Raw genomic sequence first — 23,041 nt, 5'->3', positions numbered from 1 at the left:
AGAGTCATGTGCAACACCTCCTGGCATGGCCATCTTCCTCGAGATAAGCCCACACAAAGGACTGTTTCCTGGCCATTAATCTGGGTTTCTCTCTCTCTCCTTGCACCTGGCCTTGTCCATCTGTGTCCCTCAGACAAAGGATTTCTCAACCCTTGCCCGGACTTGTCCATCAGTGTTCTCCAGACAAAGGATTTCTCAGCCCTTGCCCATGACTTGCTCGGATTTGTTCATCTGTGTCCCCAGCAAGCTTTGAGATAATGATGTAAAGGAATAATCTTTTACACCCCTCCTCAAGCAGTGGCAGCATCTGCCCAGATCTACAGCCAAAAGGGAGTATTACTGGTGATTTCAGGGCTCACACAGCACAGCAGAGTGCAAAATGGGGCTGGAAAGATGAGGTAGAGAGGTGGGAAGAAGTAGTTACACTCTGTAAGCAATGCGCTGCTGTTATCATGTAAAAGTGCATTATAAATGCTTTCTGAAGAGGAAGGAATAGTCATGCTCCATTTATGCACTAAATCCATGTTGGAGATAACCGCATGGGTCCTGGCATCCTGTTGTTTTCTTCCGATGTTCATAGATGAGATATTCTCTGCATTACCATTGCTTCACGAGGAGTTGGACTCGATGATCCTTAAGGATCTCTTCCAACCTGGGATATTCTATGACTTGTTGTAATATATCTGGTAGCTACCCAGACACTTGATGGTGCCCAAACTTTTCAGCTGGAACCTATATGGCCCAAGTTCTGCTGATCAGGGCTGCAAACAACCCTCCTCACTAATTGCAGTGGGTGAAACCCATCACAGTTTTGTTCACTGCCATTTGTGGGACCTCCTTTTCTATCTCTCCCTTCTATCAGTCTCCTCACAATTTCCTTCCCAGTATCTACAGAGATCTTCAATCAAAGCCCCAAAAAAGTGCACATGTAGGTAATTCATGGTCTTTACATGTTACACACTGGAACTAGATGATCTTTGGCGTCCCTTCCAACACCAGCCATCTATGATTCTATGACTCTCATTTTTCCTACAGAGATCATTAAAATAAATACTTTTGCAATCTCTGTCTCAATGTGATTTGCAGTAAAATTCACTCACTGTTCCTGTATTTCTTGAGAACCATCTCTCTGAGAACCATCGGTGCTGTGCTTCTGCCCAACACGTAAATGGACCTGCGTGCCTTCAGCCATGACAAGGCAGCAGAGTTTCCTGACGCAGAAATATTTCCTACGTTTGTCTTTCAAGCTGTTTCAGTCCCTACTAGCAACTGGGTGGCCTACCAGTGGCTGAGAGAAGGATCTCACCTTAAGGAAACCTTAGAAGGAGGAAGAATGGAAGTAACCAAGGCTTGTACCTACTCTATCCTTGCTGAAAGTCCTGTCTTTCAGATTTGCCCTCAGTCCAGCTAACCACTGGGCCTCTGGGCCGTGGAAGGCTGTGTGCGGTAGCTGCATGTTCCTGGAGTATGGTTTTCCTTTCACACCTCAAAAACCTTGTTGCCCGTTTACCTCATCCCCTTCTCATCAGTCTCACCCTCTGCCGGCCTTCTGGATCCTCCATTTTCTGGCTTTTTTCAGCAGTCTCTGCCATGGGCTGCTCTCTCAGAGCATCCTTCTGACCCAGAGAACAACAACTAGAATGGCAAAGAGCAATTTTCCTTCCTGCAGCCTCTCAAATGTACACTGCACATAACTGACTGCTCACAGAAGATTTTGTCTTTCAGAATACCTGTTACAACACAGTGACACGGCCCCAGGCTTTGAAGGCCTGTCCATGAATAGCTTTGACCTGGAAGCACCCAGGAGAGCAGTTGGATCTTAGGGAGGGACGTACATCAAACTGCTGTCCCAAGGCTTTTTAGGCCTCTCCAGCCCCTGAACTGCAGTACAGATCCATGCAAAGAATCTGCACGGTCAGCGCCATGATAAAGCACATCCCCCATAGCTCCTTCCCATCCGCAGCATCCTGCTGGACCCTCATGCATTTCTTTCTTCCAGAATCTCAATCTTCTCCTTTTTGAGTCCCTCTCTCAAACTCATTTCCCTGCCTAAAAGCGGGGAATGTCATTGGCCATGTTCTAATGGGAACAAGATTTGGTTGTGAGGGGGGACTACCAAGCGCGTTTCTGTAGTGCGTAGGGCTAGTGCTGTGCTGGTTCCACATTGGACAGCCCAAGCCAAAGCTGAACCAGCCTGTGAAGCTGGCAATACCTCTGTGAAAACATATTAGGGCAGAAAATGCCACATGGAGAGAGGAGGACAGAAATCAGATGAGGAGGAAGTGATGGATGGCAGTGCAGACATCCCCAATAGCCCATGGAAGATCTGTGCCAGATAGGCGGACCTTCTTGAAGAGAGTACAACACATGAAACACCCACATTAGTGCAGATTTGCCTAAAGCACTGCTCAGCTCTGCCCCTGTGCTGTCCTGGGTGGGAGCTGCAGGCCACCATGATGGACCTGCAGGCCACCATGATGGAGCTGCAGGCTGCCATAGGGCCTTCCCTCCATCCCCTCTGACCTGGGCTCTACAACCCAAGGGACTTGCCGTCAGCCAGAGCCCCCACATCTGTTCCTGGGGTGATGCTCTCCAGCCGCTTGTCCCCCAGTCTGTACACAGAGCCTGGGTTGCACCGTCCCAGGGAAAGAATTCAGCACTTACATTTGTTAAAGTCCATGTGATTGGAGATGGCCAGGCTCTGCGAATTGTAAAGATTTCTCTGCAAGGCCCAGCTTCCCTCCCAGGAGACAGTCAGTAGTTCTCCCAATTTAGTACTATCCTCCCAGGAGCTAGCAGACCGCCCTTTCCAAAGCCCTGCAGGTGAACGTGCCGCAAGACAAACGATGATGACTCCCCAGATTTAAAGAAGTTCCAATGATTTTATTTGGTACTTCTTGTGGTGGGAATGTCTCTGCTTTGCTGTTGTAGCAGAGAATGCTGGTAACAAGGGAGGCAGCTGCTGTATCTACATGCCTCCTCTCAGCCCCGCTGTTGCCAATTGGGGGGCTTCGTTGTTCTTTGCCATGGTGGCATGGAATGGGCGTGGAATGAATTGGCTGCACTGCGCCAGCCTGATGTTCTCTCACAGGCTCTTGCGTTTATCTTTGGTCTCCTGCAGCTCCAACTTCTTCACAAAGCTGTAAGGGGAGAAGCAAAGATGTGCACTGGGAATCACAGAGAAGGCAGAAATATCCTGCACATCCTCAGCCATGTCTGTGGGTCCGGCTGCACTGCCATGACACACACATGCAGCTCATCATCCCAGAGCTGGGATGTGGGACCAGGCAGGGACGGGCCCTCCAGATGAGATGCCTAGGTGTCCATAGTCTGCCAGGGGAGGGATGGTCTGTATGAAGTGGAAAGGCAGAGCCAAATCCCAGCAGCACCCACCCATCCACCCTCTGCCCCCCGTTCTTCTTTCTCACATCTCCTGGGCTGGAAAGAAGCTCTGCCACAAGGGCATGGCCTCAGGAGCACTGCTCTCCACGGCACCGTGATCCCAGGGAAAGGCAGTCCCTTGGGATCACTGCTCTGCGGGCAGGGTGAGGGACGCACTGGCCCTGCAGGAAAATCCACGCACTGCTGCTGCTATTTACTTGAGGTACTCCTTGGGTCTGGCTGGAGGGAGCCTGTTTTGCTCCACCTTCTTCCTCCATCCTTCCCGGCACACCTTGTACGACTCCAAGGTTCCCAGGACCTGTTTTGCCCGTAGTGACTGGACACTGCAACAGCAGAGGGAAATGCCTGCTCACATGCTGGTTGAGATGCTGCCTGCCCCAGCGCCTGCCTTCCCCCACCCCTGCATCCCATGCTGCCTTTGAGCCCCAGCACCCCGTCATGTTGGGATGGGCTTCAGGCTCCTCTGACCTGACAGTTGGTCACTCACAGCTGCTTGCCTCTGCCAGGCCTTGCAGGGAGCTGCTGCGCACTTACCTGGGCCCTGCCATTTCTGCTTGAGGGGCCACTGTCCTCTTCTTCTCTATTGGAGGAAAGCGGCAGGGAATCTCCTCGCTTTTCTTCTTGCTGGAGATCTTTTCTTTTTGCACTTTCTCCCCCTCCTGTCTCGTGGTCCTCAGAGGGGGGAAGCGCTGCTGGACTTGAGGTGCTCTGAAGTGCTTCCTCGCCTGTGTGGGAAGTAGAGGCAGATGTGAGCCCACGTTGCCGTGCAAGTGGTGCCCACCCAGCAATGGGGCCCCGGCTGGAAGAGTCCGACTCAAGCTCCAGGGTGAGCGGTGCAGACCAGGGTTGTGTGAGGCACACCAGGGAGTCCCATCTGTGCCCTCCCCACAGCACAGCCCGTCGTCTGCCCTTTGATATACTTGGACTACTTCACCTTCCCATGCCATGGGCTGAAGCATGAAGTGCAAGTGCTGTGGGTACAGAGGGAGTCCCTCACCAGAAGGAAAGGAAGAGCCTCAAAAGAAGACAGGGGATGAACTCCTCTGGAGGGCTCTCCTAGGATTCCCTCTCCATAGTTCTGTGTTTCTTGACCCATCTCACCATTGCACATACCAGTGATGTTCCCAGCTGGCTGCACAGAGGAGGGAACCTGACTTCTCCCTCCCTCTCCTTCATCTCCAGGCGCCTCTCTGACCGACTCTTTCCAACAGGCGGCTGCACACTGCAAGCAACACAGGGAGGTTGTTAGAAAGCAGCAGGAGCCTGGAGGGAGCTCAACATGCCTGGGCCCAGTGATGACAAATGGGAGCTCAGGGCGTCATGCTGTTGGTTCCCAGAGCTCTCACCTCACAGACTCCCTTGTAGTCCGCTCTTCTGCCAGCAGGTCGAGGTCACTTGTCCGGATGGGTGGAAAGCGGCCACGAAGGAACTGGCGTTCTCGAGCCTCTGGAAGCACAAAACAAGGAAGCTGTTCACAGCTGCATCTCTGGGACGCTGACCACAAGACAGCCATGCCAGACGCACGTGCATCTGCTGCTGCCGTCTGGCCTGGTCCCCTCATCCTTTGGGGTCAGGCTTCCTAGGGGGGTCACCGCTCTCTCCAACTACCACTCATTCCCAGCCCTCCGTTTCACACAGCCCTGCTGATCCCTCAGCAGTTCCGGAACCCATTGCTTCCATGGGTCCCCACTGGGAATAGAGGTGATCTGGGACATGCTGTCATGTTGGAGAATCTCTGGTATGAGCACTGTGGAGTCACAGGCGTGGTGACACGCTCTTGCTTCTCTCCGTTATGTCTACATGGTAGCAAGGTACCTTTTTGCTCAGCGAGATCTGCCAGTATAAATTCCGGCACCTCATCCTTGGGCAAAAAGCTGCAAATAAAGAAGAGGCAGTGGTTACCAGAAGGGCCAAGTGTAGTCCTCTGCAGCCTCTGGGACTAAGCTGCTCACACAGCTGCTCCAGACCGCAGCTACTGTCCCTTGTCTTCAGTTTTGTGAAGCAGAAAATACAACCAGGTAGTTTTTGGAAACAAAACTGATGGAAAATGCTAACATCTTGGCTATGGTTAGTTGCCTGTTCATGCTTTTCAGCCTCACCCAAAGGAAAGGGAGAGAGCAGAAGCAGCTTTATGGAAAATGGTCTTTCCTCACAGCCACTGTTCGTCCCACACAGGTGGGAATGGAAAGAGAGCCCTCATCCCGGGGACCTCCCCTGCAGACCCCCGCTCCCCAGAGCAGCTGCAGTGGCCATGGGCTTCATGGAGAAGCGCTGCTTGGACTCTGTGTGCGCGCACCAGGCCAGGAGACCGGGCCTGGCAACGACAGCCTGGGGACCTCTGGGCAGCTCGACCAGAGGGGCTGAGAAATGTCTCGTATGGTCAATTTGGGGCTACTGAAGCAGAGATGCTCACCTTGGGGGCACATAGTTCCTCTTCCGAGGCATTCTGCCAACAGCTGGCCCTTTGCGGGCTTAGATCAAGAGCGTCGGGCTTGTGATCTGCAAGGAGGACACAGAAGTGAGAGGGGATCCCCAGCAAGAAAGCCATGGCTGCTCGCAAGGGCAGCCGGCCTCCGCAGCACCCACAGCCCGGGCACCCTCCCCACATCCGCCTGTGCCTCCACGTCCTGCCCAGAGGCACTGCCCAGAGCCAAAAGTCCACCTGAGGGGGGCGTCCAAAGGTGCTTAGCACCGAGCTCCTGCACTCCTCCTGTGCACGTCTCCAAACAGACCCAGCACTATCGCACTGCCTGCCTTTGCCTTCACCTCCTCGCTGCAGAGCAGCTGTCGAGAGAAGAGCGCTGGCGAGAGCAGCCACTCGCGTCTGGGCTCACCTCCACCTCTCGGGGAAGTGTGAGCTGGGAGCTGTGGGACGGGGCAGGGATCAGGGTGAGGTGCGGTGCCCCATTGTGACTCCAGCCCATGTCACAAAGGGGCTGCAGGGCCCCACCCTGCCCACGTCACCCCCTGCCAGGCTTCTCGCTCCCAGGCTGGGGGGCTGTGCTGGCCGTGGTGGGGGCTGCCCCCATCCGTCCAGTGCCTGCTGTGCTAGGAAAGCCAAAGCATGGCGCACATCCACCGTGGGACCTCACCTCAGCCGTGCAGGCACAGGAAATGTGCTTGCCAGACTTGCAGGGCAGATGAACAGCGGTTGAAAATCTTCCTGCGGCCCCATCTGCAGTTCTACATCCAGCCTGGCGCGAAGCACCGGAGGGATGTGGGGCTGTTGCAGTGGGCCTGTGGGGGAGCCCACAGAGAAGCTCGGAGGGCTGGAGCACCTCTGCTACAAAGAAGGGCTGAGAGAGCCGGGCTTGTTCAGCGTGGAGAAAGAAGGCTCCAGGGAGAGCTCGTGGCAACCTGTCTGTATATAAAGGGAGCTCTACACAAGAACAAGAGTGACTTTTTGCATGGTCTAACGGTGACGGGACAAGGGGGAATGGCTTTAAACCAAAAGAGGGGTAGTGTAGGTTAGATGTTGGAGGTAATTCTCTACTCAGAGGGCAGCGAGGCCCTGGCAGTGCTGCCCATTGCCAAGCGCAGGCCGTGGGCAGCTGATCTGGTGAGGGGCAGCCGGCCCAGGGCAGGGGGTTGGAACGGGATGATCCCTCCGGTCTCCTCCAACCAAAGGCGCTGAACGATTTTGAGACGCTGTGGCTTGCAGGGAAGGCTGCAACCAGCTCCTCCTTGCCGCTTCCCAAGCCGAGGTGAGGGCTGGATTTGGGCAGGCCCTGCGGAGCGCCGTGCCCGCACTGCGGGGCCGTGCTGCCAGCTGTCGGCTCGGCCTGCATCTCCAGAGCGGGGCCCAGCATTGGGATGGGCCGCAGGGAGAGCTGTGTGAGGCCTCTGCCAGGTAGCCCACGCACACAGAGCCTTTTCCTGGCTCTGACAAGGCGGTGTGGGCACGCTGGGCCCCACCCGGGCGAGGTGGCCCTGGGCTGGGCTCCCTTCCCAGGCTGCTGGAGGCTGAGGCGGCTGAGGCCTCCGCTGCCCTCCCTCTGGGTACCTTAAACAGCTCAGCAGTCTTGTCACAACAAGATAACCTGCATAGCCCCTTCCATCCTTCCACATGGCTTTGTGGCTCTGTAGGGATGCGTTCGGGGCATCTCATCCCTGCTGAGACTCTAGGCTGCAATTCTGGGTTGCAAATCTGACGCCACTTAGTCACATAGATTTCTGAAGGTGAAACATGCTCCAGATTCCTCCATAACGTCATTAAGACGTCCAGGATGGCCTCACATACAGCTTCCTGCAGACCCATTCTCGAGGCTAAACACAAAAAACGTGCAGCCCATATTCTGCCTGTTAGATTAAGTCCCATGTTCCTAGAGATGGGAATGGTGTTGGGACACCGTTTATTTCTATACAACCACTCTCATCTCATGTCCTGGTAGGCACTGAGGAAAAGCCCATATATTGAGTTCTCATTAATCATCCCCACAATGGCAGGCTTCGGTTTCTACTGACAGACATTTTGTGGAGCTACGATGAGATTATAGAATCATAGAATAGCTTAGGTTGGAGGGGGCCTTAAAGCCCCCTCCAGTTCCAAAACCCCCTGCTGTGGGCTGGCTGCCTCCTGCTCCAGTCAGGATTGCCCAGGCCACGCTCAACCTGGCCTTGCACTAAGGAGTGGTAGAAGGCTGCCTTTGCCCTTGATTTTTCTTGAATTTAACTCCATTACAATAAGGTGACTTAACCATGAGGCCACAGTTTCTCAGACCACTTTCCTTGGTTCCCTGGGAAGCTGATTCCTGCATCTCTAGGAACTCGGTGAAAGAAAAAGATTTTCTGATACATATGTTGGACACATCTCACAAACCCCAAATTCCCCAGACCACTGGGGACCCAAAGATGCTGATGGTGAATTCCAGTCCTCGAGTCTGAGGAGGTTTCTGCACCTCACATGACTGAATAACCTACATTGGTAGTAGCACATCGCTAGGCACATCAAGTCAGGGTGAGAGAGGATAACAGCATTGGAGGAAAAATCCCTTTTACATTCCTTGCCATCTACAGCAAAAAAACCCGTAGTGAGAGTTCTTACCATCCTTGCTGCTGCCTTCCAGGTTCCAGTGCTGATGAATTTGGGACTGTCCTGGAGTGGCAGATATTAAGAACATCTGAATCACTAATGCCAACATCATCAGCCTCTCGGAGCACAGGTCATTTATTGGCCATGCCTCACCCCTTGTCTTGCTCCAATTTTAGGAGGGAGAGGAGGTTCTTTGATATCTGTATACCTGTCGTGAGATTAAGAACCAACTGTTCAATTGTTGGTCCGACCAGTTTATTATAAATCCTAAACAAGGAGACAGAGAAGGAAAGGACAGTGACTGTTATGAATTAGGATGTATGGGAAAGGAAGGAGGGCGATGGAAAAGACAGGAAGTAAGCAAGAATTGCTTAAAGTGGGGACTGTCACCACCAGGATCCAGCAGCGATCTCGTTTCATGCCATCCCGATGGTCCAAGGCAAAAGCGCAGGGGGAGAGCAGCAGCAGCGTGGCCAGCCTTGGGCAGCAAGCAGGTAGCAGGAATACACTGCAGGGTAAATCAGGGAGGAGGCAGCAGGACTCAGGAAGCAGGCCCAGGAGAGTCTGTCAGCATGCAGGAATTCCGTAGTGAGGAATCTGATGGCAGACACGTTTCAGGGGAGAGCAGCAGCAGCATGGGCGGCTTTAGGCAGCAAGCAGGTAGCAGGAAGAAGTCGCTGAGGCAGTCCAGAAGGGAGAGGGGCACATTGTGAGGCTACTCATGTCAGAAACCTCTTCTTCTTCATGAGGAATCGGTTGCCAGAAAACCTTTCTTCTTCTTTGTGAGGGATCTGTTGTCAGAAAACCTAGGTCCCCTTTTTATCTTTTTTCTTCTGCCATCGTGGCATTGCTGGGTGCTTGGATAAGAGTCATGTGCAACACCTCCTGGCATGGCCATCTTCCTCGAGATAAGCCCACACAAAGGACTGTTTCCTGGCCATTAATCTGGGTTTCTCTCTCTCTCCTTGCACCTGGCCTTGTCCATCTGTGTCCCTCAGACAAAGGATTTCTCAACCCTTGCCCGGACTTGTCCATCAGTGTTCTCCAGACAAAGGATTTCTCAGCCCTTGCCCATGACTTGCTCGGATTTGTTCATCTGTGTCCCCAGCAAGCTTTGAGATAATGATGTAAAGGAATAATCTTTTACACCCCTCCTCAAGCAGTGGCAGCATCTGCCCAGATCTACAGCCAAAAGGGAGTATTACTGGTGATTTCAGGGCTCACACAGCACAGCAGAGTGCAAAATGGGGCTGGAAAGATGAGGTGGAGAGGTGGGAAGAAGTAGTTACACTCTGTAAGCAATGCGCTGCTGTTATCATGTAAAAGTGCATTATAAATGCTTTCTGAAGAGGAAGGAATAGTCATGCTCCATTTATGCACTAAATCCATGTTGGAAATAACCGCATGGGTCCTGGCATCCTGTTGTTTTCTTCCGATGTTCATAGATGAGATATTCTCTGCATTACCATTGCTTCACGAGGAGTTGGACTCGATGATCCTTAAGGATCTCTTCCAACCTGGGATATTCTATGACTTGTTGTAATATATCTGGTAGCTACCCAGACACTTGATGGTGCCCAAACTTTTCAGCTGGAACCTATATGGCCCAAGTTCTGCTGATCAGGGCTGCAAACAACCCTCCTCACTAATTGCAGTGGGTGAAACCCATCACAGTTTTGTTCACTGCCATTTGTGGGACCTCCTTTTCTATCTCTCCCTTCTATCAGCCTCCTCACAATTTCCTTCCCAGTATCTGCAGAGATCTTCAATCAAAGCCCCAAAAAAGTGCACATGTAGGTAACTCATGGTCTTTACATGTTACACACTGGAACTAGAAGATCTTTGGCGTCCCTTCCAACCCCAGCCATCTATGATTCTATGACTCTCATTTTTCCTACAGAGATCATTAAAATAAATACTTTTGCAATCTCTGTCTCAATGTGATTTGCAGTAAAATTCACTCACTGTTCCTGTATTTCTTGAGAACCATCTCTCTGAGAACCATCGGTGCTGTGCTTCTGCCCAACACGTAAATGGACCTGCGTGCCTTCAGCCATGACAAGGCAGCAGAGTTTCCTGACGCAGAAATATTTCCTACGTTTGTCTTTCAAGCTGTTTCAGTCCCTACTAGCAACTGGGTGGCCTACCAGTGGCTGAGAGAAGGATCTCACCTTAAGGAAACCTTAGAAGGAGGAAGAATGGAAGTAACCAAGGCTTGTACCTACTCTATCCTTGCTGAAAGTCCTGTCTTTCAGATTTGCCCTCAGTCCAGCTAACCACTGGGCCTCTGGGCCGTGGAAGGCTGTGTGCGGTAGCTGCATGTTCCTGGAGTATGGTTTTCCTTTCACACCTCAAAAACCTTGTTGCCCGTTTACCTCATCCCCTTCTCATCAGTCTCACCCTCTGCCGGCCTTCTGGATCCTCCATTTTCTGGCTTTTTTCAGCAGTCTCTGCCATGGGCTGCTCTCTCAGAGCATCCTTCTGACCCAGAGAACAACAACTAGAATGGCAAAGAGCAATTTTCCTTCCTGCAGCCTCTCAAATGTACACTGCACATAACTGACTGCTCACAGAAGATTTTGTCTTTCAGAATACCTGTTACAACACAGTGACACGGCCCCAGGCTTTGAAGGCCTGTCCATGAATAGCTTTGACCTGGAAGCACCCAGGAGAGCAGTTGGATCTTAGGGAGGGACGTACATCAAACTGCTGTCCCAAGGCTTTTTAGGCCTCTCCAGCCCCTGAACTGCAGTACAGATCCATGCAAAGAATCTGCACGGTCAGCGCCATGATAAAGCACATCCCCCATAGCTCCTTCCCATCCGCAGCATCCTGCTGGACCCTCATGCATTTCTTTCTTCCAGAATCTCAATCTTCTCCTTTTTGAGTCCCTCTCTCAAACTCATTTCCCTGCCTAAAAGCGGGGAATGTCATTGGCCATGTTCTAATGGGAACAAGATTTGGTTGTGAGGGGGGACTACCAAGCGCGTTTCTGTAGTGCGTAGGGCTAGTGCTGTGCTGGTTCCACATTGGACAGCCCAAGCCAAAGCTGAACCAGCCTGTGAAGCTGGCAATACCTCTGTGAAAACATATTAGGGCAGAAAATGCCACATGGAGAGAGGAGGACAGAAATCAGATGAGGAGGAAGTGATGGATGGCAGTGCAGACATCCCCAATAGCCCATGGAAGATCTGTGCCAGATAGGCGGACCTTCTTGAAGAGAGTACAACACATGAAACACCCACATTAGTGCAGATTTGCCTAAAGCACTGCTCAGCTCTGCCCCTGTGCTGTCCTGGGTGGGAGCTGCAGGCCACCATGATGGACCTGCAGGCCACCATGATGGAGCTGCAGGCTGCCATAGGGCCTTCCCTCCATCCCCTCTGACCTGGGCTCTACAACCCAAGGGACTTGCCGTCAGCCAGAGCCCCCACATCTGTTCCTGGGGTGATGCTCTCCAGCCGCTTGTCCCCCAGTCTGTACACAGAGCCTGGGTTGCACCGTCCCAGGGAAAGAATTCAGCACTTACATTTGTTAAAGTCCATGTGATTGGAGATGGCCAGGCTCTGCGAATTGTAAAGATTTCTCTGCAAGGCCCAGCTTCCCTCCCAGGAGACAGTCAGTAGTTCTCCCAATTTAGTACTATCCTCCCAGGAGCTAGCAGACCGCCCTTTCCAAAGCCCTGCAGGTGAACGTGCCGCAAGACAAACGATGATGACTCCCCAGATTTAAAGAAGTTCCAATGATTTTATTTGGTACTTCTTGTGGTGGGAATGTCTCTGCTTTGCTGTTGTAGCAGAGAATGCTGGTAACAAGGGAGGCAGCTGCTGTATCTACATGCCTCCTCTCAGCCCCGCTGTTGCCAATTGGGGGGCTTCGTTGTTCTTTGCCATGGTGGCATGGAATGGGCGTGGAATGAATTGGCTGCACTGCGCCAGCCTGATGTTCTCTCACAGGCTCTTGCGTTTATCTTTGGTCTCCTGCAGCTCCAACTTCTTCACAAAGCTGTAAGGGGAGAAGCAAAGATGTGCACTGGGAATCACAGAGAAGGCAGAAATATCCTGCACATCCTCAGCCATGTCTGTGGGTCCGGCTGCACTGCCATGACACACACATGCAGCTCATCATCCCAGAGCTGGGATGTGGGACCAGGCAGGGACGGGCCCTCCAGATGAGATGCCTAGGTGTCCATAGTCTGCCAGGGGAGGGATGGTCTGTATGAAGTGGAAAGGCAGAGCCAAATCCCAGCAGCACCCACCCATCCACCCTCTGCCCCCCGTTCTTCTTTCTCACATCTCCTGGGCTGGAAAGAAGCTCTGCCACAAGGGCATGGCCTCAGGAGCACTGCTCTCCACGGCACCGTGATCCCAGGGAAAGGCAGTCCCTGGGATCACTGCTCTGCGGGCAGGGTGAGGGACGCACTGGCCCTGCAGGAAAATCCACGCACTGCTGCTGCTATTTACTTGAGGTACTCCTTGGGTCTGGCTGGAAGGAGCCTGTTTTGCTCCGCCTTCTTCCTCCATCCTTCCCGGCACACCTTGTATGACTCCAAGGTTCCCAGGACCTGTTTTGCCCGTAGTGACTGGACACTGCAACAGCAGAGGGAAATGCCTGCTCACATGCTGGTTGAGATGTTGCCTGCCCCAGCGCCCGCCTTCCCCCACCCCTGCATCCCATGCTGCCTTTGAGCCCCAGCACCCCGTCATGTTGGGATGGGCTTCAGGCCCCTCTCACCCCACGGTTGGTCACTCACAGCTGCTTGCCTCTGCCAGGCCTTGCAGGGAGCTGCTGCGCACTTACCTGGGCTCTGTCATCTCTGCATGAGGGGCCACTGTCCTCCCCTTCGCTATTGGAGGAGGGCGGCAAGCAATCTCCTTGATTTGCTTCTCACAGGAGATCTCTGCTGGTTGTGCATTCTCCCTCTGCTGTGTGGTGGTCCTCAGCCATGGGAAGCGCTGCTGGACTTGAGGTGCGCTGAAGTGCTTCCTTGCCTGTGTGGGAAGTAGAGGCAGATGTGAGCCTGCACTTCCAGAAGGAAATGAAGAGGCCACAATAAACGTGGGGATGAACTCATCTGAACGGCTTTCCCAGGATTCTCTCTCTATAGTGCTGTGTTTCTTGACTCATCACACCATTGCACATACCTGTGATGTTCCCAGATGGCTGTGCAGAGGAGGGAGCCTGACTTCTCCCTCCCTCTCCTTCATCCCCAGGCGCCTCTCTGCCCAGCTCTTTCCAACAGGTGGCAGCACACTGCATGAACACAGGGAGTTTTTTAGAGAGCAGCTGGACCCTGGAGGGAGTGTAGCATGCCCGGGCCCAGGCAAGGGCTCCCTGCAGACAAATGGGGACTCAGGCTGTCACACAGCCAGATTCCAGAACTCTCACCTCACAGTCTCCCTTGAAGTCCCCACTTCTGCCAACAGGTTAAGGACACTTGGCCGGACAGTTGGAAAGTGTCCATGAAGGAATAGACGTTCTTGAGTCTCTGGAAGCACAAAACAAGGAAGCTCTTCACAGCTGCATCTGTGAGACGCTGACCACAAGACAGCCATGCCAGACGCACGTGCATCTGCTGCTGCAATCTGGAGGAGGTTCGTCAGGGCAGCGGCCATGGCACCAAACTGTTGGAGTTCAAGAGGTGTCTGGACAGTGCTCTCAGACATATGGTGTGGGTGATGCTGTGTGGGGCCCAGATCTGGACTCAGTGAGCCTTATGGGTCCCATTCAGCTGAGGGTATTCAATAATACAGTGATTTCCTAACTCTCCAACTACTACTCGTTCCCAGCCCTCCGTTTCACACGGCCCCGTTGATCCCTCAGCAGTTCCGGAACCCATTGCTTCCATGGGTCCCCATTGGGAATGGAGGTGATCTGGGACATGCTGTCATGTTGGATAATCTCTGGTAGGAGCACTGTGGAGTGACAGGCACGGTGACATGCTCTTGCTTCTCTCTGTTACGTCTACATGGTAGCAAAGTACCTTTTTGCTCAGCGAGATCTGCCAGTATACATTTTGGCACCTCATCCTTGGGCAAAAAGCTGCAAATAAAGAAGAGGCAGTGGTTACCAGAAGTGTAGTCCTCTGCAGCCTCTGGGACTAAGCTGCTCACACAGCTGCTCCAGACCGCAGCTACTGTCCCTTGTCTTCAGTTTTGTGAAGCAGAAAATACAACCAGGTAGTTTTTGGAAACAAAACTGATGGAAAACGCTAACATCTTGGCTATGGTTAGTTGCCTGTTCATGCTTTTCAGCCTCACCCAAAGGAAAGGGAGAGAGCAGAAGCAGCTTTATGGAAAATGGTCTTTCCTCACAGCCACTGTTCGTCCCACACAGGTGGGAATGGAAAGAGAGCCCTCATCCCGGGGACCTCCCCTGCAGACCCCCGCTCCCCAGAGCAGCTGCAGTGGCCATGGGCTTCATGGAGAAGCGCTGCTTGGACTCTGTGTGTGCGCACCAGGCCAGGAGACCGGGCCTGGCAACGACAGCCTGGGGACCTCTGGGCAGCTCGACCAGAGGGGCTGAGAAATGTCTCGTATGGTCAATTTGGGGCTACTGAAGCAGAGATGCTCACCTTGGGGGCACATAGTTCCTCTTCCGAGGCATTCTGCCAACAGCTGGCCCTTTGCGGGCTTAGATCAAGAGCGTCGGGCTTGTGATCTGCAAGGAGGACACAGAAGTGAGAGGGGATCCCCAGCAAGAAAGCCATCGCTGCTCGCAAGGGCAGCCGGCCTCCGCAGCACCCACAGCCCGGGCACCCTCCCCACATCCGCCTGTGCCTCCACATCCTGCCCAGAGGCACTGCCCAGAGCCAAAAGTCCACCTGAGGGGGGCGTCCAAAGGTGCTTAGCACCGAGCTCCTGCACTCCTCCTGTGCACGTCTCCAAACAGACCCAGCACTATCGCACTGCCTGCCTTTGCCTTCACCTCCTCGCTGCAGAGCAGCTGTCGAGAGAAGAGCGCTGGCGAGAGCAGCCACTCGCGTCTGGGCTCACCTCCACCTCTCGGGGAAGTGTGAGCTGGGAGCTGTGGGACGGGGCAGGGATCAGGGTGAGGTGCGGTGCCCCATTGTGACTCCAGCCCATGTCACAAAGGGGCTGCAGGGCCCCACCCTGCCCACGTCACCCCCTGCCAGGCTTCTCGCTCCCAGGCTGGGGGGCTGTGCTGGCCGTGGTGGGGGCTGCCCCCATCCGTCCAGTGCCTGCTGTGCTAGGAAAGCCAAAGCATGGCGCACATCCACCGTGGGACCTCACCTCAGCCGTGCAGGCACAGGAAATGTGCTTGCCAGACTTGCAGGGCAGATGAACAGCGGTTGAAAATCTTCCTGCGGCCCCATCTGCAGTTCTACATCCAGCCTGGCGCGAAGCACCGGAGGGATGTGGGGCTGTTGCAGTGGGCCTGTGGGGGAGCCCACAGAGAAGCTCGGAGGGCTGGAGCACCTCTGCTACAAAGAAGGGCTGAGAGAGCCGGGCTTGTTCAGCGTGGAGAAAGAAGGCTCCAGGGAGAGCTCGTGGCAACCTGTCTGTATATAAAGGGAGCTCTACACAAGAACAAGAGTGACTTTTTGCATGGTCTAACGGTGACGGGACAAGGGGGAATGGCTTTAAACCAAAAGAAGGGTAGTGTAGGTTAGATGTTGGAGGTAATTCTCTACTCAGAGGGCAGCGAGGCCCTGGCAGTGCTGCCCATTGCCAAGCGCAGGCCGTGGGCAGCTGATCTGGTGAGGGGCAGCCGGCCCAGGGCAGGGGGTTGGAACGGGATGATCCCTCCGGTCTCCTCCAACCAAAGGCGCTGAACGATTCTGAGACGCTGTGGCTTGCAGGGAAGGCTGCAACCAGCTCCTCCTTGCCGCTTCCCAAGCCGAGGTGAGGGCTGGATTTGGGCAGGCCCTGCGGAGCGCCGTGCCCGCACTGCGGGGCCGTGCTGCCAGCTGTCGGCTCGGCCTGCATCTCCAGAGCGGGGCCCAGCATTGGGATGGGCCGCAGGGAGAGCTGTGTGAGGCCTCTGCCAGGCAGCCCACGCACACAGAGCCTTTTCCTGGCTCTGACAAGGCGGTGTGGGCACGCTGGGCCCCACCCGGGCGAGGTGGCCCTGGGCTGGGCTCCCTTCCCAGGCTGCTGGAGGCTGAGGCGGCTGAGGCCTCCGCTGCCCTCCCTCTGGGTACTTTAAATAGGTCAGCAGCAGGTGACGGGATGAAATTGCCCTTCATTTTATTGTAAGGCAGCTGCAGACAACGTCCTTCCCCGTGGCTAACAGCGGGGTTTTTCGGTGGCAGTGTAATGATTTTAATCCTGCAGTTTTTATTAACTCAATCGTTGCCGTGTTCTTGCTCAGCCTCACTCCAGAGTACCATACCAGTTCCAGGAGGATTGTGAGCTACTCAGAAATTCCCAGGACATGTCTCAGAGACCAGAGGATGTTACACCTCCCTGTAAGGGCAGATTGAGAACTGGGGCTTTTCAGCCTGGAGCAGAGAAGGCTCTGGGGTGACCTGAGAGTGGTCAGTATTTAAATGATCCATAGGAAAGAATCATTATTCTTGGAAAGACCACTGAGATCTTCTGGTAGAACCGTTATCCCATTACTTTCAGAGTGGCCTACAGCCCAAGACAATTCCTCTTCACTCTACTGGATATCCATTCTCTATGTGGATTTTTCTATGTGGTATCAGTACCCACTTGTTTCTGCGTTCCCTGCTTAGCCAAAGCTCCTTTAGCAGCCAGCAAATATCAAATAAACAAATACCGGAAAGACTAGGGCACCATTCGCATATTTTAAGTTAGACATTCAAAGGAGCCATTTGTGTTGTACCCTTGGGCTGGCTATGCTAGTTAATGAGATGATCTCAGTGCTTAGAAGTTCGTCTTGGCAGCCTGTCTTGTCTTGGTCCTGAGATGAAATGGAAGTGGGATCTGTTGATTTACATGTCTCACAGTGTCCATTAAAGTTGGTAGGTACATCCAATGGCAACACTGATAGCGCTTTGAACTGTAAGTTCCAGCTTTCACTTTTGGATTTACCAGTCAAGAGCAACATAAGTGACATTTCCAAGTAGGGATTCCAGCCCCTCATACTGCCCATAGAGACTAGAATTTACACAACATTCACATATTTCTCCATTTTAGTAGTGACACAGTCTGTAAAAGTCAAACACTGAACATTTGGTCTCAGCAACTGCAATCAATAAATAACAAAGAGGCAGGTGATAGCCTCTGAGATAAGGAAGGAGAGTTAAGCCAAAAAATTGAGCTCACCATGTCAGAAGCTGTCTCACATGAGGTACTTGCCAATTCAATGTAGCTGTCTTTGGGTAGCTCACGGGAGACTGAACTGACTGAAAGGTGATCAAAAGGCTGTCATTGGTAAGGATAAAGCCAAACTAGTTTTCATGAAAAAATGGGAGGAGTACTCTGTCCTGACCAAGTCCGAGTCAGCTGGCCTGAAGACACAGGAAATTGTCTAAGGAACACAAGTGGAAATGAAAAGAGTTCACTGTTTGTCACCTTCCAACATACAGCGTTAAATTAGTCCCCTCTCGTTGGGCTGATGAGTTCTTTTACTTTCCAGAGAAGTATGGGAGTGCCATCAGCTGTATTTGTTTGAGATTCCTGTTGGTCTTCATCTTACCTCCCCTATTCTTGGCACCAATCAATATTTCTTCCCTTACAGTAACTCAGATGCTTGTCAGCCCTCCTGCAAGTTGTTTCAACTCACTAACATTCTGTAGGAGAGCCTAGACCCACAGAGGTGTCTGCTTAGCATCTGTGGAAGAATGGAAGGTAAAATAATACCTCCTGCTGGCACTGAGCAGCCACATCACTGCACCTTTTAAAACTGCAGCCTTGGATAAGTACTTCAGATGTGAAATTATTAAAGAAGTAGTCTTGCAGAATCTTGCAGAGAGAAGCCAAATGGTTTGGCATTAACATGTAGGATAAACTTACCTAGATCCTGTAACAGCACAAGGGAGACTGTGCTACTGGCTTCCTCTTCTCCAGAGCTGCAGTCAGCTTTTCCTTGCTTGTCACAGAGTGATAGGATCACTGAATCATTCACAGAATCACAGAATCATTGAAGTTGGAAGGAACTTCTGAAAATCCAGTCCAGCTCCTCTGCTAAAGCAGCTGCCCTAGAGTACATTGCACAGGAAGGTGTCCAGGTGGGTGCAGTTTGCATGTTTATCTGGAGTTGCTGTTGTGGAAATCTTGCCTGACACCAGAATTTCATGCAGCTCTGATATATGCCCATGACAGCACATGATAAAAATATTTATCACCTAGCAAACTGAGTACAGAAGAAATAGGAGCCCAGCATGGACTCAACGTCTGTTGCAAAATCACTTTAGCTCTTTTTCATCCACTGTGGTCAGCTCCTTGCAGACTTTCTGGCAGCTCTGAACAAATCTTATAGCTAGGACTTACTACAAGGTCTGGTCTGAGATCATATGTCACTTCAGAACTCTGGATTTATTCTCTTGGCAGGATCAGGAAAGTTAACTGAGATGTTTCTTTCAGATCAGAGAGATACTCAGTGGTTATAAAGTGAAAGAAACAGAGATTGAACATGGAATAGTTGAATTCTGTCATGAAAGGAAAGGAAAAGTTAAAGGAAAGAAAACAGAAAAGGAAACGGAGAGGAGAGGAGAGGAGAGGAGAGGAGAGGAGAGGAGAGGAGAGGAGAGGAGAGGAGAGGAGAGGAGAGGAGAGGAGAGGAGAGGAGAGGAGATGGGAGGAGATGGGAGGGGAGGGAAAGGAAAAAGGTAATGTCCAAGAATCTACCATAGGAAAGAAATTAACAAAGGGATTAAATGAAAGCTATGCAATTTTGAACAAAGCCAAAAATAAGTGTGAAAATAAATGATACTTGAGGAATTCTTTCTCCTCTTGAAATAGGTTTATTTGGGTAATATTTGCGGTGTTGCTGGCTCTGGTCTCCATTTCTATTTCCTGACTTCCAGTCACATGTAGGACTTGCACAGATTTTAAGTCAGGATAAGAATATGGTTCTTGATTTGGACACTTGCACGAATTTCCAAGAAGGGGCAGATGTAAAAATATTTTTTCTGAGCCATGAATGCATGGGCCACAAGGAGAGCCTGGCTTGCACCTTCACATTCTTGCCTACATTTGTAGCTGAGCAGCATCACGTGTTTGGTTACAAGACTGGGTCACGTATATGCTACCCTAAGCAGACGTGTGCATACCAGTGCCAATTGAAGGACAATGTGTCTGCAGAACTAGGGATGTTACAATTCACTGTCCTAAACCTGCTGAGGTTTGGGAGTGTCTGAGATTTTGGGGTTTTTCAGGCCTTTTTCTTATCATGCCTAGAAAACCTACAAGGACAAAGAATGCAAAACCTTTCTGGACAGCATCTTTCAACAGCTGATTGCTTACATTAAATGGATGTACATCACCTTTATCTGTGGAGCTTTTAAATGTATGCCTATCTATTTAACAGAAAATGAGCCAAGAAATTTGCTTACCATTTTATAAACGACAGTAAGTTATAGTTTCACCTTTGAATGGGTTTGGAGAAATAAAAATATAGAACATTTCTGTTCACATGGGGCAAAATTGTTAGGAGAAGGAGGAGCTGTAATGATCAGTATAGGAATTAGTCTCCCCAGTTGTTCTTCTCTCCTGTGTATCTGTTTTGTTCCATGCTGTCAGTAGACAAAGTGAGGCTACGCTTTTTGTTTTGGAGTGAGAAAAGAGGAGTAGAAATATAGAGACAACGTCTTTGGTATAAATTTAGTCTGTCAGTGCTGTCTGACACTTGACCCACTATCCACAGGAGCTCAACTCCTGCCTCAAAGCTGTGGATCCTTGCTGCAGTGTACTGTAACATTTACATCATGTCTCTCTTTTAATCCACTGCTTAGTAATATATGGTCACTAAGGCACAGAGAGGCACTGGGTAACTTGCCAAGAGATGGATGTAATGTACTAATATTGAATTTGCATACATTGCCTCTCAGTTTGCATTCCTTCCCTGTGATGCCTTACAAGAACAAGTAAAATATAGCTTAGTCAGAATGAGTAAGGTTTTCAATTTTTTTTACAATGCGTTATACTCATTTTTAAGCTACTAGTAGATTTATTTTCTTTCTTCCCTACTGCATGCTCCTTTCCATCCTTAGCCAACATTGATCTATTCCTGTTGTATAATCAAAACTGATTCTGTCACTTGTTCAGGAAACATGTAGTATCCCAAACTGTGGCATTGACTGTCCAATTTAAAACCACTGGTTGTTCTGACTAGTTTTAATACGCTACTTCCTTTTTTATTCCTTTCCTATACATACTTTCTTAAAACTCTTTGGTGAAAAAAAATCATGTAAGCTGAATTTCACAGATACTTATATTGGATGAAAATTATTCTAATAGGCATTTGCTGTGCTGTTAAGGGAATTGTATGCAAGATCATAGATGAGGAATGTCAGTTCTGCATGGAGCAGTGCGGGACTGAGAAAAATCAGACATTTTGGGAAATGTCTTAGAGGTCACTGTATGACCTGATCAGCTCCATCTACCTGTCTTTACAGTCCTGAAGACCTGTATCTGGGATCTCTGATATCTTAGTCACCTTCTACCAGACTTTGTTTATTCTTCATTTTTTATTGGAGGAAAAGGGTGTGGGGAATGGACCTATGTAACCAGAGTATCCAAAATCTGACAATAGAACCACTGGATAAATGGATATGGTAACTCTTCCCTGCTGGTTACAGTTGTAATGTTGCCCAGTTTGTGGTTTCACCTATTTGCCATCAGAGTGCACTGTTGACTCATGTTCAGTTTGTCATCTGCCACCTCCTGGTCCTTCCTAGCAGTGCTAACTAATTGTTTCCCAGCCCAGGGAACCCCTGATGTCCAGGGTTATCTTGTCCCAAGTACAGACTTGATCCTCCAATTGCAAAATTTCATGAGATTAATTCTGGGTCAGGCCTGAAGTTTGCTGTACCTTTTGACTTGAGCTCTGCTACTGATGTGCTGGCTATTTCCTTGTTATTTAGTGTTGTCTACAAATTTGGTGACAGCACATCCTAGTCATCATCCAGAAAGCATATGAAAGATATTGAACTATATGAGATCACTGCTTGGCCTATGATGTTGTTGATTATTACTCAGAGTCAATCAGATGTCAGCCCAATAATCACTGCTTTTTGAGGTGATCCATTACTACAGCCTTTAACTGAACATTTATCTCATTGCACTAGCTACATGGTACACAAGCGTCTATTCTACCATCTTCATGGTACCTCCAGTGCCTTCCATCCCATTCCCCCTGCTTAACCACTTCAGCTACCTCCTCAGTAGTAGCATGAATCCTTGGCTTGAGTCTGAATCCATTCTGAGATCACTGCCACATTGTGGCTCAGGGATCACTGCTTCTTCACATGTTTTGTGGTAGTTTATCATGATGCCTTCCCTCAGGTATACAGTTATGTTTCCATAAAGTATACAGCCAATGTTTGGAAGCCTGAATGCATTCCCACGTGGGTTTGTTTTCTCTGCCCAGGCAGTATCCCAGTTGCTTGCCATCCCGGAGCCAGGTACTAAGTACAAAGGTAGCACATGCTTTACAGTCTGACTGTATACTTATTCACATCCAGTCATGATCCATAGAATCATTAAGTTGGAAAAGTCCTCTAAGATCATCTAGTTCAACAATGAACTAACTCATCACCACCATGCCCAATAAACCATGTCCCTATTTGTGCATTAACTCACTATTAACCACAAAACACAAATCTAACCAAGTGCCCAAATCATAGAATCCAACCCTTAAGAGAAACCTAAAGATTATTCTAAGCTTGGCATTTAACTAGATGCCAACAGAAAGAGTGGTGCCCAAATGCGTGTCTTCCTTCTGTCGAAGGGGACTTTGCATAGGGTGTTCTGCAAAGGCTGTCATTTGGGAAACTCAGACTCCAGCAGAAGTCAAGTTGTTCCATTGCCTTAGAGTGAGAATGGACTGAGGAGACTCTGAAAGATGTGAAGTTGGAAGATCTCTTTAGCCACTCACTGTGGAAGGGAGTGAATAAGTACATTTTTGAACACGATAAGATCCAAACAAGGGAAACAGGAAACTTTAGCTGTTGGTACTTGTGTAATGTATGTTACAGCCAGGATATGATGTTCAGGAAGCCATAACACCAGCCACCTGTGTGATGGGGAAATATCTTTGACCTTAATTAAACCAACTGAGCAGCTAAAGAAGAGCAGAGAAATTTCTAAGAACAGATAAATATAGCTGTACTTTAGCTATGCAAGCTTAAGCTTAAAACGGTATTTAACAGATGCTGAGAATTAGTTTTTCAACCCAGATACCCGTTAATTATCTAGTTGTTCAGCTAACTGCTTTTAAAACTCTAAGAAGGCAAACTATAAATATGATGTCTAAGAAAAAAACATTTATAGCCACATTCACCACACAAAATTTCTTCTTCCTCCTGTTTGGAATCAGACATTTTTCTTTGCTTTATTCTAATTTATTGCTTTTCACCTGTTTCACTGGCAGAGTTATTCAGGCTATTAGCAAGCTGATGTCTTCCCTCCTAGTGTCTTCCCTGCATCTCATGGCAGACATTGTATCAAGAAGGGT

The 23,041-nt window shown here is 50.5% G+C and overlaps 2 protein-coding genes across 4 annotated transcripts; both read right to left on the bottom strand.

The window, feature by feature from the left end:
* Window positions 1–1,009: 1,009 nt before the first annotated feature.
* On the bottom strand, window positions 1,010–7,242 carry LOC149915247 (uncharacterized). Its single transcript, XM_090123041.1, has 8 exons — window positions 6,065–7,242; window positions 5,816–5,901; window positions 5,218–5,276; window positions 4,749–4,848; window positions 4,516–4,624; window positions 3,937–4,127; window positions 3,600–3,725; window positions 1,010–3,140 (listed from the first exon to the last, which is right to left on the bottom strand). The coding sequence occupies exons 2-8, from the start codon at window positions 5,845–5,847 to the stop codon at window positions 3,086–3,088; spliced, it is 672 nt and encodes a 223-aa protein (XP_089979167.1). The 5' UTR covers window positions 5,848–5,901; window positions 6,065–7,242; the 3' UTR covers window positions 1,010–3,085.
* An 810-nt stretch (window positions 7,243–8,052) lies between these two features.
* LOC149915246 (uncharacterized) lies at window positions 8,053–18,833 on the bottom strand. 3 transcript variants are annotated; one of them, XM_090123025.1, is made up of 8 exons: window positions 15,362–18,833; window positions 15,009–15,094; window positions 14,418–14,476; window positions 13,823–13,922; window positions 13,579–13,687; window positions 13,235–13,425; window positions 12,898–13,023; window positions 8,053–12,439 (listed from the first exon to the last, which is right to left on the bottom strand). In XM_090123025.1, exons 2-8 carry the CDS (start codon window positions 15,038–15,040, stop codon window positions 12,385–12,387), a joined length of 672 nt encoding a protein of 223 aa, XP_089979151.1. In that variant the 5' UTR covers window positions 15,041–15,094; window positions 15,362–18,833; the 3' UTR covers window positions 8,053–12,384. The 3 variants fall into 3 exon arrangements, with proteins under 3 accessions (XP_089979151.1, XP_089979150.1, XP_089979149.1); XM_090123024.1 differs by having other exon boundaries at window positions 15,258–18,832; XM_090123023.1 differs by lacking the exons at window positions 14,418–14,476; window positions 15,009–15,094; window positions 15,362–18,833 and having other exon boundaries at window positions 13,823–14,376.
* Between the last annotated feature and the right edge of the window lie 4,208 nt (window positions 18,834–23,041).

Source organism: Phasianus colchicus, chromosome 22, assembly GCF_987193195.1.
Source record: "Phasianus colchicus chromosome 22, bPhaCol1.hap1.1, whole genome shotgun sequence".
Taxonomy (NCBI): Eukaryota; Metazoa; Chordata; class Aves; order Galliformes; family Phasianidae; genus Phasianus; species Phasianus colchicus.
Note: the sequence above shows the minus strand (reverse complement) of the source record. Positions and strands in the feature narration are given on the sequence as shown.